Source organism: Aulonocara sp. 'chitande type north' Nkhata Bay, linkage group LG18, assembly GCF_057382095.1.
Source record: "Aulonocara sp. 'chitande type north' Nkhata Bay isolate Kocher_YH1m ecotype deep benthic linkage group LG18, A_spYH_male_GT1.1, whole genome shotgun sequence".
Lineage (NCBI taxonomy): Eukaryota > Metazoa > Chordata > Actinopteri > Cichliformes > Cichlidae > Aulonocara > Aulonocara sp. 'chitande type north' Nkhata Bay.
The window spans coordinates 27497102-27513211 of record NC_141361.1 but is presented as its reverse complement, the minus strand read 5'-3'; the positions used below and the strand labels follow the sequence as shown (position 1 = coordinate 27513211).

The 16110-nt window shown below is 40.8% G+C and overlaps 1 protein-coding gene across 2 annotated transcripts; it reads right to left on the bottom strand.

The window, feature by feature from the left end:
- Window positions 1-4687: 4687 nt before the first annotated feature.
- LOC147308824 (angiopoietin-related protein 1-like) lies at window positions 4688-14131 on the bottom strand. 2 transcript variants are annotated; one of them, XM_086272346.1, is made up of 5 exons: window positions 13909-14131; window positions 10375-11199; window positions 8481-8674; window positions 6659-6929; window positions 4688-5853 (listed from the first exon to the last, which is right to left on the bottom strand). In XM_086272346.1, exons 2-5 carry the CDS (start codon window positions 11177-11179, stop codon window positions 5666-5668), a joined length of 1458 nt encoding a protein of 485 aa, XP_086128472.1. In that variant the 5' UTR covers window positions 11180-11199; window positions 13909-14131; the 3' UTR covers window positions 4688-5665. The 2 variants fall into 2 exon arrangements, with proteins under 2 accessions (XP_086128472.1, XP_086128473.1); XM_086272347.1 differs by having other exon boundaries at window positions 10375-11171.
- Window positions 14132-16110: the final 1979 nt, after the last annotated feature.

Here is a 16110-nt window from a genome sequence, read left to right as displayed (position 1 = left end):
AGAGGTCAAGATGCCCCCCCCCAAATGCTGTCTGTCTTTTACCAAGCAGAATCTTAGCTCTTTGTGTTTAACAGTGAACAGCTTTCATGTCAGAACACAGCATTTGTGTGCTAACACGACTTTAGAGCCTGAGCTGACGTGTATAAAGAATGACTCCAGAGTCAGTTTGCAAGACCAGTGGGAAGAATGTGATCAAAGCCTTCAAAACAAATCACGTAAAGCAGTGTTGCAACCTTTTACGACAAACTTAGAGAAAGGTCACATTGTCTTGTTTTCATGCTCTAGGCTTTTTCAACATTTTGCAGACTAGGTTTTGAGTTTTTATGGGTTTTTTACTTTTTGTTTTTAGCTCCCCTTAGACCAGAAGAAACACTTCTAATGATCACAGAAGTTTCCCTCCAATATGAAGCATGCCTGCCCGCACTTCCCATTATAACCACTAAAATTTCCACTCAATTCAAAAGTCACTCACACCTACAGCTACTTTGGAATGCAACGGCTATAACATCAGCCAGTACACTTCTATGAAGTGATTATTTCTTCTGCTTTCACCAAAAAAATGTAGCTTTAGAGTTACCAGTTGAGGTTAGAAACCTCAATTCTCCACAGTGCTCGTCAGAAAGCATTTCCGTGGTTCCATATATTGTCCTTTACAGATAATATTCCTCCAGAGCAGATTTAGGCCAGGAGGCCCTTTTTGTTTTTCACTCTTTTAACTTTGGCGTAAAAACAGCTGAGTCATCAAATAGATGGTCCTCCTTGCCCCTGCCCCCACATACCCAGGAGGTTCTAAAGCCTTAACCAGGCCATCTGACTCATGTCATTCATCAAAATGAGTGCAATCACTGAATATATACAGACATACTGTAGGCTATTAGCGGGTCCTCAGTTACGTGACTAACCTGCAGTGTTCAGAGGTCATACTTCTTTACAAAGGATGTGCATTTGATCATCTTAGGCTTTCGCGGCTTTAGCAGAATAAACAAGCCTGCCATGCCAAACGCAAGAACGATGAAAACCATCTGAATTTTTCATTGCTATTAGATGCATTTAACAGACTAAATGTCAGTTAATAAGCAGCTGAAACTCAAGGAGCAAATGTTCTATGGTTCACATGTCCTTTTGTTTGTTATCTCTGGGTTGCATTTGCTGCTTAGTTTGGAGAAAAACCCCTCAGCAAGATAAAGATCATTTTCACAATCTCAGCCTCTGCTTGTTTGCTTCAAAGCTAAACACACTATCACTCTTCTGGAAATTTTAGGACAGACTGGAAACTGTAGCTGTCCACAGCAAAGTGAGCCTTCCCAGATTTCTCCAAACGATGATCCATCTTAAACAAGTGTCTGTTGAGCCCTAAATCAAAAGGGCACTTAGCAACAAACTTAGTTACGGATTTGTTTAACCGTCCCAGTTAGAGCAAAAAATTCATCATGGAGCTTATTTTCAAAGAAAACAGCTCCACATCCTGTCTGCTGATTTGCTGCTGACACTAAGTGAGCTTCTGAGAGCTAATGAGTCACTCTCACGGACATTCCCCCAACAGCAGATGTTTTATAGCAAACAGCAGCGAACTGTCAGGGATCTTCCGAGCCTGAAATCTGTAGACAGTGAACCTTCACTTAGTGACAAGGAGGGCTTTTACCTCTGAAACGTGCAGTGGTTTTCAGAGGACCACACCGTAGCAGCGTTTGCCCATCCCCAGTCTGCTGGCAAGGTATTTTGAGTTGGTGCAGACCTGAGTGTGGTCCTTTCACTGGAGCCAAGGATGTCACCTTCACAGTTCCAGCATGAGGCTTTGCAGGGGTTTGGTTTTTGTGGGTTAATCAGGCATTTCCATGTCCCTGTGAGGCTGTTTAAAATTGTGAGGGTTCAGTGTGTCACCGGCACAAGTTATTGGAAGGCTACACTTGGATCAACCCACACTGGCTGATTTGTGGGGTCTGTTCTCACTGAGGGTTTAGAGGCACATTTATAACAGGAAGGTGGTCCGTTATAATCAGCGTCCTTTTCCTTGGTCAAGCTGGGAAAATCTGTATTGAAATTAATCCAGTAAAGCTTCTCAGGGGGTAGCAGTGGAGGACAGGGATGGACAGGACGTCTAGATTTTGCATTAAAGCACAAAAAAGTGTTTTAGAGAACAACCATGCTCTAGAAAGGTATCTAAACCTGCTTTCAACCTTGTCAGCAAGCAGTAGGCCTATACTTTGTTAAAAATGCTTTGTATATGTCAGTAGGTCACATTTCTGCATGTTTTATTTTATTTATGCGGAGCACCTTTTAAGAAAATTAAAGGAATAGATTGGATTTCTACATAGAAACAAATCTTGTTTCTCATTCATGATTAGTAAGATCATTGTGCAATCTGCCAATTTTGTCTACGCTTGATTATGGTGATGTTGCTTCTCTATTCAAGTTGAAGCCTCTTGATTCTGTGTACTACCGTAAATTACGATTCATTACAGGTGATTGTTTTCTTGGTCACCATCGTATCTTATATGAGAGAACAAAATGTGATAATGTACAGTAAATCGAAGACAGCAGCATTGTATGATATTTATTTACAAGGCTCTTTGCTGCAAAGATTGCCTGCTTATCTCCTTGACTGAATTTAAACGGAGCTCTTACAATGTCAGGCCGTGGGACATTTTAAACATTAGCTGTACCTGTTGTTCACACTGAAATTGGAAAAACTGGATTGAAATATTTCTCCACCTACAAACGGAACAAACTACCAAAATGTTATGAAGCTACTCTTGTGCATTTTTTTAAATTGTGTACATGTACCTGTTTGTCTAACTTTTTGTATGTGTTTTATTTTGTTCACAGGTCTGTCTTGAAAAATAGATCTCAATCTCAATGAGACTAAATGTTTAAATGAAGGATTTAATAAGCATTTATATATTTTCAGACCTGTGACAGATTAAAGCCCTTGGCCTCTAATTTTCACGTTTATTTGCTTTTTTGCTAGCTCTTAGCTTACTTGAGCACAGAAACGGTTATACAGAAGACAAATTCTCTTAAAATCAGAAGAATCCTCAAACAATAAAACTAAAATCAGCTTTAATAGCTTTGCACTTTTTTTTCTCATCTTTTCAGCGGCGTGGAATCAGTGTTATGGGGGTAGTTTCCAGAACTACTCAACTTCTCATTTTAGAAGTAAAAAAAGGGGGTATATCACATTAATCTGTAAGCTTTGGATCCACTTGCTTTGCTTTTATAACTCTTGATCCTGACTGGAAGTGTTTTCCAGTTTTATGGCAAAGTAAGCTAAACGCCAGGTGGCCGAAGTTTCAGATTTATTAGAGACACATGAGAGTTGTACCGTTAATCTCAATTTTACTGTTTGCAAGATATTCTGATGTAATTAAATTCAGTCTTCTAAACTAACATCGACATGCATGCAGGCAAACTCTCAGGAAACAGAGGTTTTGACGGTTATAATGAGACAGATTTATAGACATAAAGGCATTAAGAGCACTCAAAGGGAGAACACAATGGTTGAAAAAGAAAGAAAAAGGATTCATGTGTTCCATGTGATCAAAGTTGTGCGCCTGGCGTTGATGACTTTGCTTGAAACCAGTCATCCACGGACACCACTTGAAGAGTGTGATGGTCTGGCTCATCAACACAAAGCCGACAGGGCCAGAAAGATTTAAGACAACTCTTATTAGTGTCAAATTCAAAGTGTTGCAAACTGGTCCAGGAATTCGCTGGAACTTTTGGATTTTGCATATCCTTCTTCTATTAAGTGTCATAGCACTTGTTTGAATCAGCCGTGGAAAACAACTTTTAACCAGCAAGACAGAACAGGACGAATAATTAATAAGTCAAGTAAACCTATTGAGTTGGTGAACAGATAAACCAGCCTATGGAAAGAGCTCTTTTGAAACCACTTGAACAAGAATGTCCCCTGAAGTGAACCCTAAATGTTCCCATTTAGTGACTGTTGGTTGTGTAATATTGTTCTGCCAAGCATCGTGACTCATCGGCTTTTATTGCTGTTTAATTTTAAGATTGTAATGCCATTTTTTTTTTTATTAGCGGCTGCTTTTTTACATGTCCATAAACATGTTTCCATGTCCAGCTGGGTTTGACCCGTGTTCCTGGTTCATATTTCATGCTTTATAAAAGTTTTTAAAGACATGGGTGTGAAGGCCATTGTGGTGGGTGAGCACAACATGTGAGCCTATTTTCAGATCCGAGACTACAGGCTGCTTGGCTTTAATGTGTTGTTGTGGATACAACAACTGGCTATTTCTTCAAATGCATCCCCATCATTTTACATCCCTGCAACCCCCTCCTCTGGGATGGTTTTCCTTAAAAGGATGCTGCTCTCCATCTTTACCAGTGATTACAGGGTGGAGGGACTGGTGTCTTTGTTGAGGAGAGATTTTTTTTAAATTACAAAAACATACAGTTCAAGCACTTTTGTGTGGAAAGAATGTACATTTCTCTGTGTTTGAAAAAAAAAAAAGGTCGTGCGGGTAGGGGGCTGGAAAAAATAACTTGGAAATTTGGACCCATTCCATCCCAGTTCATCTCCTCCTCCCCTTCCTTCCCTCTATTTCTCTCTCCATCTCCGTCTGGCTTTCAGAAATGTGTTTCTCGTTGTCTGTCCCCATGCCTATAACTTTCAACACGCTCGGCTGGCATATTCTTCATGCTCGAAAACCACTCAAAACAAAACGGAAATCCATCTTTTTTATTCCCCCTCCCAACAATGATTGTATTTCACAGAGTCATACTCAAGTTTAATCAACAGCCAAATGAGAAAAACATATAAAACAAATTTCCATACGTGTAAGCACACTTGGAGAATGATTGTCACGTACAGTGCAGGAAATTAGTCCTATTTTCTTCAGGATCATTTACTATTTCCCTCAGGACACCTGGCCCCTTTCACTGTAATGATAACTTAATTATACACATAAATTATCCTTTCTGGTCTTCTGCACTCAAAGTACTTTAACATGCAGTATACAGGTCATTTTAAGTGTAGGGATTAAAAATAAAATCGCCACTCTTTCCATGTAATCAAATGTATAAACTCCAACTCATTAATGTGTTGCTCTTTCACATCTGGAAGTGAATACAGAGCCCAGATAAATCTATAACGTAGTAACAAAATATCTTTTCCAGCTACCAGCAACTATAGGAAGTTAAATGCCGTATACGTGTGTTTCCTCCAGACGTTTATGTTGGCGAGGTAGGACGAGCTGCATTAAGAGCCTGCGATGCTAACCGTGGGAATGAAATCACAGCTGCTGAAGTTCCTTTATGATGTGGCTTCTCTGCCCCATGAAGTTATATACTAATAAGAAAACATTGTGGTTTCTTAATCAGAGAGACAGCTACCATTATTTTAGTGAAAAACGTAGGCATATACTCTTAATTCACCTTCTCGGTCATACACATTAGGTGGTTAAAGGAGCAGTATGGCTTCCTATGAGCAGTCATATAGGAATATGGTAAATCCATCTATGTTTGAGTCAGCTATGATATCAAAAGGAGAACAAGCAGAATCTGTGTCTTTTATAGCAGAGAGTTCAGGTCACTGTCTGACGATTGGTAAACTCCATCTTCAAGCTGGGCTCAATGTAGATGGAGTCAAGTTTGCCGTGGCCTACATAGCTGCCCCTTGACCAGCTTGGCTTATGCATTCTTCTCAATCTATGGGCCTGATCATCATGCGGACAGACTTCATTGAGTAGAAACCTCCGCCATAGTCGGCCCAGAAGATACCATCTTGGTATTTGCTACGGTAGACACCTCCGTTGTACCAGACACCGTTGAGATTGGTTTGGCCACATCCGTTGTACCACCAGCCTCCTTTATGGAAATGGGCACAATTACCTGCGAATGGGAAACAGAAGAATTGGTTATCATATTGGTTATTCTTCTCAGTGAGGTAATTGGCACTGCCCTAGAAAACATTACTATAATTTTAAAAAAACTATAAGTTTTTTTCCCTTTTTGTTCTGTTTTTGTCCTTTTGTTATCTTGAGATTAGCATTCTGTGTTGTGTATACACATATAACATAACATTGTATTGTATTTTGTTATCTTTTACGTCTGCCAATAATGATGGACAGAAAAAGTATTTCTAGCGATGGAACCCAGTCTTTATTTTTTCTATCAAGTGAGAAAAATTGACTGTGATAGTAAAGCTTTTCTGAAAGCGACAAATGGAGGACACCACGTGCTCATACAGCAGCCATGCCTTAAATCATACATTGCTTTCTAGTCTATTTTACAGTAATTATAACCATATTTATGAAATGAGCATCTTGCTGTGATATATTTTGAAACAAAGTATTGAGACTATAAATTAAATTAGGTGAAAATGTTTACTGAGGTAACTTTGTAAACTTGTAATCAGCTGCACTGCACCCAATTAGAAAGACTGCAAGTGTAAAGTACAGTTTTTTAGACCCATCCCATCTTTTACATATACCACTGATATGAACAAACTTGGCCTCGTGTCACAGTATGTTCCCTTTTGAATCTGTTAGTCGATTCTGATATGTTTTGACCAATCAAGAAGGACCACTTAGACTGCAGATTCCAATAATTTAATGGTCTCAATTATTCAAAGAGAAAATGTATATTTCAACACTTCAGAGAAGACTATGTGTGACAATCTCACAGTATTGTTTACCTGAGAAAGCATCTTTGTCTCGATCCAGAGTAGTGAACTGTTTGCCGTTGTGGCTGCTCAGAGAATCCCCAGCATTGCCCTGGTAGGTGCCCAGCCTCAGGCGGTAGCCTTCGCTCTCTGGCTCCAAGTGGAAGCTGCTGTACTGAGCGTAAACCTTCTTGCCCATCCAGTCCTCCAGCTCCACTAGCAGCTTGTAGTCCCCCTGCCTTCCGAGGCCGTAGATGCCTTCTAGGCCGAGCCAGTACTCTCCGTCTATGTTGCCAAAGCCGCTCTGAGTCAAAGGAAGATTAAAAGGAAAGTTACAAAAAAGATCACAGAAAACAATGTACACTGTTTGTTCTGCGGTTACCCGTGGAGTTTAGAAACATGAGGATTATTTAGGAAAATAAAAAGGAGTTGTGGGCGATGATGAGTGACTGTCAGGGGAACAAATAAGAAAGGTCTTTCTCATGACATGATTCTGCAGAAAAGTGAAAATTAAAAAGGAAAAAAAAAATACATTGAGATATACGGATACCATCCTGCATTTGAAATTCCTGAGGAAGACATGCTGTAGAGTTTATGCTGGAAAAGCCATCTGTCTTCAAAATTCTCCTTCATTGCAGGCTGAGGGTCGCAGATGCCAACAGACTTAATAAACTGATCCGTAAGGCCAGCAATGTTGTGGGGATGGAGCTGGACTCCCTCAAGGTGGTGTCGGAGAGGCGGATGCTGTCCAAGATAAAGACAATGTTGGATAACACCTCCCACCCACTCCATGACATGTTGGTCAGTCACAGGAGCTCGTTCAGTGAGAGACTGAGATTACCGAAAAGCACCACTGAACGACACAGGAAATCATTCCTGCCTGTGGCCATCTCCCTGTACAACGCATCCACTTAACACACTGTTTGCTGCTACAGCTACACATGTTTCTTTTCCAACTATTTATTTATAAGTGACTTATGTATGTATGTATGTATATATATGTATATATTGTACTATTCTTAGTTAGCGTATTGTCTGTCTTGTCTTAATGTTGGTTTAAAATGGAGCACTGTAACAAAAAATAATTTCCCCCAGGGATCAATAAAGTATTCTGATTCTGATTCTGATTGCTCCTACCCCACAGCAACGATCTCTTGGATCATTGCTAATAGTGAAACTGGCCTGGCCACTTGTGTTGAAAAACCACCAGCCATCTATGTCTGGCTACATGCCGCCAGAACACTTCACTTGGTAAAAGAGGTTGAGGTTTGTGATTGCGGATTAGTTCGGGGAGCCAGCAAATGATGAATGATGTAGGCTTTGAGTTTGAGGCCTCCTCTGTGGTGTGTGTATGTGTGTGTGGCTTTGTGGGAGAGTACAGAGGTAAATCAGTGTTGGAAATTGCAATTTAGACTCCAGCCTTGACCTGGTTGAATGGAACTCCGGATTGCAGAGGCTGCCAGCAATGATGTACTCAATCTCAGTCTCACTGTGCTTTGATGTGGTGTAGTACTAACCATCCACCCAGGAAGGTGCTGTAGTAGAAGCAGTTTGGAAAGAATTTGGCTCCAGCTGAGCTGTGGAACATACCTTCCTAGTGGGACAGCTAATGTTTCATAATGGGAAAATAAAAAAGGATCTCCAACAAATGGTGCTGCTGACATATCTTACAGTAAGTGAATACATGAAGATTCAGGCTCAGGGAATTGTTTCAAACACCCCAGTGGTTCCTCTTGATGGAACGTATAACAGCACATTGTTATCTCTGGATAGGCCAAGTATTTATTTGACAGCACTTTTAAAAGAAGAAAAGAGGGGGAAAGAGATGGGGCAGAGGAAGTGCAATTGTCATCACCTTGTAGTTTTCCCAGTTCCTGAAGAAGTTAACTGAACCATCCCTTCTGCTCTGGATGACAGTCCAGCCGCCGTTGTCTATGTCCTGTTCACACCAGGCCTGCACTGGCCTCTCAGCTTCATCTGGTCTGATTAGGTACATGCCACTAGTGCTGTAGCCAGCCTCCTGTGCTGCAAGACAGTCTCTGAATGGGCCTGAGGGAAAAGAGAATAAGAGAAGATACAGTTGATAAAAGTAAGAGAGAACTAAAAAATCTAGCTCTATCAAGAAAGTAGAGAGCTGAACAAACATTCTACATTTTTGTAGGAAAAAATAATCAGATTTACTAAAAATACATTTGTATATGCTTATAAAAATCAAAGACCTGAGACAAAAATCTGAAGGTGAGGTTTGTTAGGCTTTTTGAATTGTTAAGGAAACGGATGCTAGGCTAGTTAGCTTTTACCAGTACTGTTTACTATTAGATTCAGCCAGTAACTTATTTATGCTACATAAGAAACTGAATTGGACTTTAGAGCATTCAGTTCTTTTTTTCAATGCACAAAATTAGTAATAAACAAAACAAAACCCAAAAGAAATCAAATATGCTTCAGCTTAGATTAACAAACTATCCTCAAGTTAGCCTAACCTAGCTAAGATGTAGTTAGCGTGGACTACTTTTTATATAGACCAAAAGTAGCACTACCTTAATCCGTGCTATCAGTAAAAACTGTTCTGTTGAGTTTATGAATACTGAATACAACATGATGCTAATTTTGTAAGTATGGCCCTGTTTGATATTGACAAGATTGCAAAGTGTAAATGCTCAGCTTGAGGCTTTAAAAAGACTTCACAAATCACTGGGTAACATTGCAGGCCTCTTTCTTTTTTTATCCTGTTTTGTAGGTAAGTGGTTTCAAATGTTACATTTTCACAAAGCACACTTCTCTAGAGAACAAAAGGTCAATTTTGACCAAACCTATCATCCGACCGCAATTGGGTTTCATAGGGCAGATTAAATTAGAGCACTGAGACAACGAGTTTACATTACAAGGAACGAAATGTCTGACAGAAAATGAAATATGCGGGAAAAAACAGTAAACACGAAAAAAAAGTCACACAAGCACACAGAGTAATATAAAACACATGTATTGTAGGTCTGCAAAGTTAAATACAGAGCAGTAGAAGAAAATTGGCCTATTAAATCACTTTAATAAGAAATAAGTTTCCCTCATTTGAAGTAATAAAAAAGTAGATATCTTATTAACCTTTCTTTAATAATGTCTGCCCTTTCGCAAGCTAATTTTACATTGTAAATTTTTTCATTGTTGGCAGGTGTAGAAGTGAGTTTACAGAAAGGATGAGGAAGTCGCTCACATTATGATAATAAGGTAAAGGTATAGTCCATTCACTTATATAACAGAATTACCTCTACTTTGTGGTTTGGACGGCGCCTGTAATGCCAGCCTGAGTTTTGTCTGCACTTCACATGCAGTTGCAGTTTTATGAAGGATCTTTTGCACACAGCTGCACTGAAGTTCAACACACTCTATTATTCTTGGGTGAAGGTAATTGAACTATCTGAGGGAGATCTGTTGATGAGCAAAATCTCACTGCTTAGGACTTTCTTTGTTCTACTTTAGGTTGCATGCCTCTATTCAGACATTAGCGCATTTTTATTTCCATCCTGGTTTGTGTTCCTTCTGTTGAGGTGCGAGCTGAATTTACAAAATCTTTAACCTTTAGAAGTTGGGACACTGGCCCACCTGCAGCTGTGTTCAAAATTTTGGATTATTATTTTGTTGTGGTTGGCCTGTGAAGGCTGCTCTACATTTTACCATGACTGTGTTGGATATTTGGGACTGAAGCAGGGATTAAATGAATGGATTTGTGGATGGATGAGTAACTCTCTAACCTTCTGCGCTGAAGTTTCTCTGTGGAGGTTTCTGGGCTTCCAGGGTACCGCTTGTGGGTGACGGACCGGAACGAGAGCCTCGTTCCCGTGCAAACCTCTGGATTTCGTTGGTGAAACGTGGCACATTGACTGGAATGTTCTCAGGCACCACCTGCACCAGTGGAGGTCCAAGAGGTGGATGCTCATGCCTACGACTATACACCTGCATACAGCGCTCTTCCAGTGCTCCTATAACCACTGACTGGTTATTCACTATTGCTGACAGGGCTGCATATTTGGCCTCCAGTTCCCTGTAGCGGGATGCCAGGCGCAGCGACTCGGTGGTGGCGTTGAGGATGCGTGTCTCCAGCTGAGCCAGCTCCAGCGAGTTGTCCCTCTTCCGGATGATCTCATGAAGCAGCTGCATGTAGAGCTGGGTCACTCGGGAGTTCATGTTTCTGCTCTCTTTCCTCAACAGCTTCATCTCATTCACCAAGTTGCCATCGACGTCCACCACCAGCTTCAAAGTTTCCATCTCCCGACGCTGCTTAGACAGCAGGTCGCGCACCGAGGCCACATCCAGGCGTGTCACTCGATCCTTGTCGGTTGAATAACCACGGGTGGCACAGATGGGGCCTGTGATCTTCTGCTCGGGGACCAGGAAGGTGTAAGAGCACTTTTTGTTTTCTCCATTGGCCTCTGGGGCCCTTCTCATCCGGGAGAGGATGGGGTTCTTGGTAAAGGCTTGACTGTTGCTCCAGAGGGACAGACCAAGCAGAATAAATACGGTCCACATTCCAGGTCCCATGGTGTTTCCTCTATGCATTATCAAAAAAACATACAGATCTATGAAAAGGAAAGAGAAACGCATTGCATACATAAGGAATTAGGTTGGTGTTATTCTAGAGTTTTCCATGACCTGCAGCTCCTTGCGAATTCCCTGCCACAGATCTGGACATCAGTGGGTGCCTGCTTCTAAAAGGACTTTGGTAGCATCAAAATAAACTGACTCCACTAGAGTTGGTTCAGATATTTATCTTTATCACTCATCTCTTTCCATTTGATCATCTTTCTAACAGGCAGACTACAAGAAAACTAAAGTTTTGCAAAGGCTCTCTTTTTTCCTTTGAATCTGTTTAATCCACTGCGGCTGCAAAACTTAGTCAAAAAGCACCAATAACTAAATAGTTTTTACAAAAGTGAAAATTGAGATACACCTGTTTTCACGTACTAAGCTGTTTGTTCATCAGCAGGAATCTGTGTATTTAAAATCTCCTATTCTAAATACATTCCCCTCGTGGGTTCTCTTTCTTACCACATTTGTATGTCTGGGCGGGTGTGAACAAGTGCTGAGATCTGTTTTTAATATTTCAGTAGACCTCATGGCTCAGACCTTCTGCAAATCTCCCCTATAGTCTTTCACCATACCAGCACCAGCTTATGTGGATAAAACAGAGGAATCTGACAAAAGATTTAACTCCAAGTAAAAAAATTAAATTAAATTAAAATATACTTGAGAGAAAACTGCGTTACTGTGGTCATGGAGGATGCTGAATGTGCTATCTTATAGGGAAGCATCCAGTGGCAGTCTGTGTTTCATGAGGTGCAGACATTTTTAGTCCGGTAATGAGCAAAGAAAGCAGCAGGTGGTAGTCATTGGGCTTCTCTGACTCACTTTAACTTCTGCCTGGCTGCTAGAAAGCAGATACATTTGAGTTTTGGTGACAAATAAAATAAATTGGCGTGTTTGATGAAGAGCAGCGTTTAAAAAAAGGGGGGGGGGGAGGGGAGATTCCTGGGTTATGAGTAATGTTTTCTGGAGTCTATTTTTGGGAAGAAAGCTGGTGTTTTGATCTTATTGGTTTTGACAGCGCAACGAAAAGAAGCAGGGGTGGGCGCATGCTAAGTGAAAGATCCCTCCTTCTCATATTCAGTAACATGGCTTGGCTCTGGAAGTGGAGCAATAACGGCGAGCCAGCGTCAGGCTGACTTTGGCAGTCAAGCCAAATCCAACCAGAAGGCAGTCTGGTGGATGAGTTGAAGCTGAACCTTCAGCTGACACTTCTGACAGGCGCATGATATGAACTGCATCACGCTGATGCTCTGAAACACATCTGCTGAGGATTTTTACAGATGCCCACGAAGGCAGAAATTAATGATCGCGAGGCAGAGACAGCAGGGGCATTGAATCATTTCTGTGGCCTTAACTTGATGTTTAGTTGCATTGAAGAGCCCTGACCACAGTAAACGGGACCGATCCCAGAGCATTACCTAAGCTCAGAATGCTCCGGTAGCAGAATAGTACCCTTTTATCATCCTTGCAGGGAAAAAACATGCTCGCCTCAAGGGAAAGTTTTTTGTGTTCTCATGAAGCACAAAGACTCATTGATAGAAGTAAAGCTTTGGCTTGTTTTAGCTTTTACATATGGAACTAGCTTCTGTTTATTTGGCATAGATCACAAACCATATGATGGGAAAGGAAAAGGCGCTTTAATGAAAGTGGCCCATGTGTCGGGCTTCAAAAACACCTTGGCACAGGCAGTCAGTTATTATTACTCAGAGAGTGCATTTTTCCTGTCTTTCTGTAGTCACCGGTCATCCCTCCCTTCAATAGCTAAGGCTCAGCAATTGGCCCATCTGTATGTCTCCAACGCCACAATATGAATCTCACAGGCTCTGGTCTGACAGGAGTGACAGTGTTTACATAGAGGCTCCTCAGCCGCAGCTGTGAATCTCATCTGCAGTTATTACCACCAGGTTTCTCTCTGTCGTTCACACCCTGCTGGTCTTCATCAACTCGGCCACAGCATTCATTTTTCCCTCCCTCTTTTTTTCACTTATTAAAAGGGTATTTTCACCTCTACGTTCCTTGGTCAGAGCCAGACCTGACCAGATCCAGCCACCTCATCTATATTAATATAGTCCTTTGCAACCAGACAGGTCAAACTTTGCGGTGGCTGGTTTTCCCCAGTGGAGAAGGGATCTAGGAGGACTCTGCCAAATGGCCCACTAACTCTAAGTGGCACCACTGTGTGCTGGTAAGCTCCTCGATTAAAGGATTTTCTTTTATATATCTGCGAACACAGCGTACGAGTCCCTACGGTCCCATCAAACTGGTTATACCAACATACAGAATATATTATTGCAAATCACATATCCCTCCTTTTTATCCCACTCAAACTTTGTTGTGGCTTTTGCTCGGAGCCAGCAGATTTCTTTCAGGATTAGACCACAAGTTATTCCGACGGTGCCACTGATTAAGTCTGTCTGCTAAAGAGACAACATTAAACATGAACATTAAACATGGTGAATGGGGCCAAGTGGTTCACATCAGACATATTTCCTTTAGGAGATTAACAGTCCTTCCACGGATCCTTCTAAAGCCATCAGAAGAAGGTTTATACTCAGTACATTGCATTTAGATCTGTGTTTTGCATTCATCAAAGATCTACAGATTCAATAATGCGCATATAGTTCAAAAATATACATACTGTCACATCAGTTTCTGAAACTTCACATGCCACTCTGAGCTCTTAAAACAGGCAAAAGTCTAACCTGTGTCAGTGAGATCAATCAGTGGTCCAAGAGCTGCAGGTAGAACCCAGCTTGGTGTCTCACGCGTGCCTCCTCTGCTGGTTCTCCATTCCCATCTCCTCACTCCCAGTCTCCCTCTGACTTTGTTCTCATTGAGATTAACGGCCTGCACACTATGCTATGGCACCAGCAGAAACTGTCAACTGGAAGAGGACACTGGAGGGTGGTCCATATACAGAACGAGAGGGGCTGATGGTGTGATTTTTTTTTCCTCCTGTAGTCTGAGTGGAGGCTTTGGCCCTGCCTTCCTCCTCTGATGTCAGTTTGGGTAAAAGACTCCTCCTAATATAAAGTTTCACCACAAAGTGATGAATGCACTTGGCTGTGAGTCAGTTACTGGTGAAGGCACATGCAAAAAACAATCTTTCTGCCATCTTTTAAATCCTAACAAGATCTGGTTTGCAGGGTTAGTCAGTCTCCTACACACGCAATATGCCAGTCAGGCTTGAAAGCTGATGGACTTTTTTCTTTTCTCCCTCTCACTCACATATTCATCTGTCAGTTTCATTCACCTAACTACTTCTCACAGTCTGCTTACTCCACGCAAATCTGTTTCCTATCAACTCGAATCTAATGACTGAGTGATTCTGGCGATCCAGTATAGCTCTAGCATAATAATACGAGGTCTGTTTTTTTGGATGCGAGTGCTTCTCTCGTGTTTACTCCCTATATGGGATGTGTGTTCCTCCAGAGGCAATCCAAGAGCTATTGGCAGCTGTGCTTATTTGGTATGAGGATAATATGCACAGGGCTTTTCAAACAAAAAAGAATGCCCCTCAGCTAAATGTTTTGGACCGGAGAGGAAGCACAGGCTTTGAAGCATGGGGATTCTCTGTGTGGGGAGGCATACTTCAGCATGTGGGAGGACAGTATTGTTTCTGAGCAATCAAGACAGGATTCATATTGTAGAAATGTGTCTGTGTAGAAGTGTGTGGGTGCTCGTGTGTGACGCACACATGTGTGAGGGCATATGTTTGTTTGTGCGTGATCGACATAGTGAGTCTCACTGCAGTGGGTGAAACTGAAAAATTACAGCAAACAGGAATGAAAAATCTTTATTTTTAAAAATGTTTTTGAAATCTGAAAATCTGATTTCAGTCGCCTTGAGGCGACTTTTGTTGTGATTTGGCGCTATATAAATAAAATTGAATTGAATTGAATTGAATTGAAAAGGAAAGGAAAAAGCTTTTTTAATAAACAAAAATGTAAATCTTTAATTTGTAAATAAATTGTTTTAGCCTTGGTAATACCAGATTTCTGAGCAAGTAAAATCATATCAATGAATAAAACTAACAAATTCTAAATTTGTTCATTATTTTGAAATAATTTTGCAGTAAGTCTGAAGACGTCAAAGTGACTTTACTACTTTTCAAAATAAAAAGAATTATTCAAATATATTATGAAAACAGACATTACTCTTTGAGCAAAATGCTCCTCATAATTTTCCCGTTTCTCTGAGTTAACATGATGTTTTACTTCAGACTCTACAGTGGTTACCAAACTTTTTCTAACACGTGCCATTTCAGAAGCTGAAAAAATGTCCTGCAGAATCAATAATTTAAGACCCATATTCCATTATTATTATCAACCTTTAACAATAAAACATGGCAAGCATAATAACATCTGCAAACTCTTTTAAACTCTAAACAAATCACCTGGTCTTCCATGCTCCACCTGAAGTGGCTCACTGCTCAAATTTCTGAAAACCAAGTATATGTAAAGTGTATATTCTGGAGGCACATAATGGAGTTTGATCCTTTGTATCTGTGGATAATTTCTGTGAAAGTTCACTTTGAACTTTGAGACTTAAGCTGTCATTGTGGTAAAAAAGATCAAATCCACCCCTCTCTGTGAGCCCCTCCTTGTGGCCGAACTACTCTACTACCACCCAGTTTCACCTTCGCAAATACCATAATTGTACCAGTTTATTCTGAATGAAGATATGAAGATGCATGAAAGCAGATAAAAACAAAAACACAATAACAAAAATCCCAGATAAACTAAAAGAATATATTTCTTAATCTGCGGAGTAAAAGAACTGACAGACTCCACAAAAATATCCATATTTTTTATCAGAATTAGTAACTGGTTTATGTGTTTGTGTGTAAGCATATGCTTTCTGGCTATGTAAATGTGGGAGGCCAAAAAGTAATAGATAGCTAT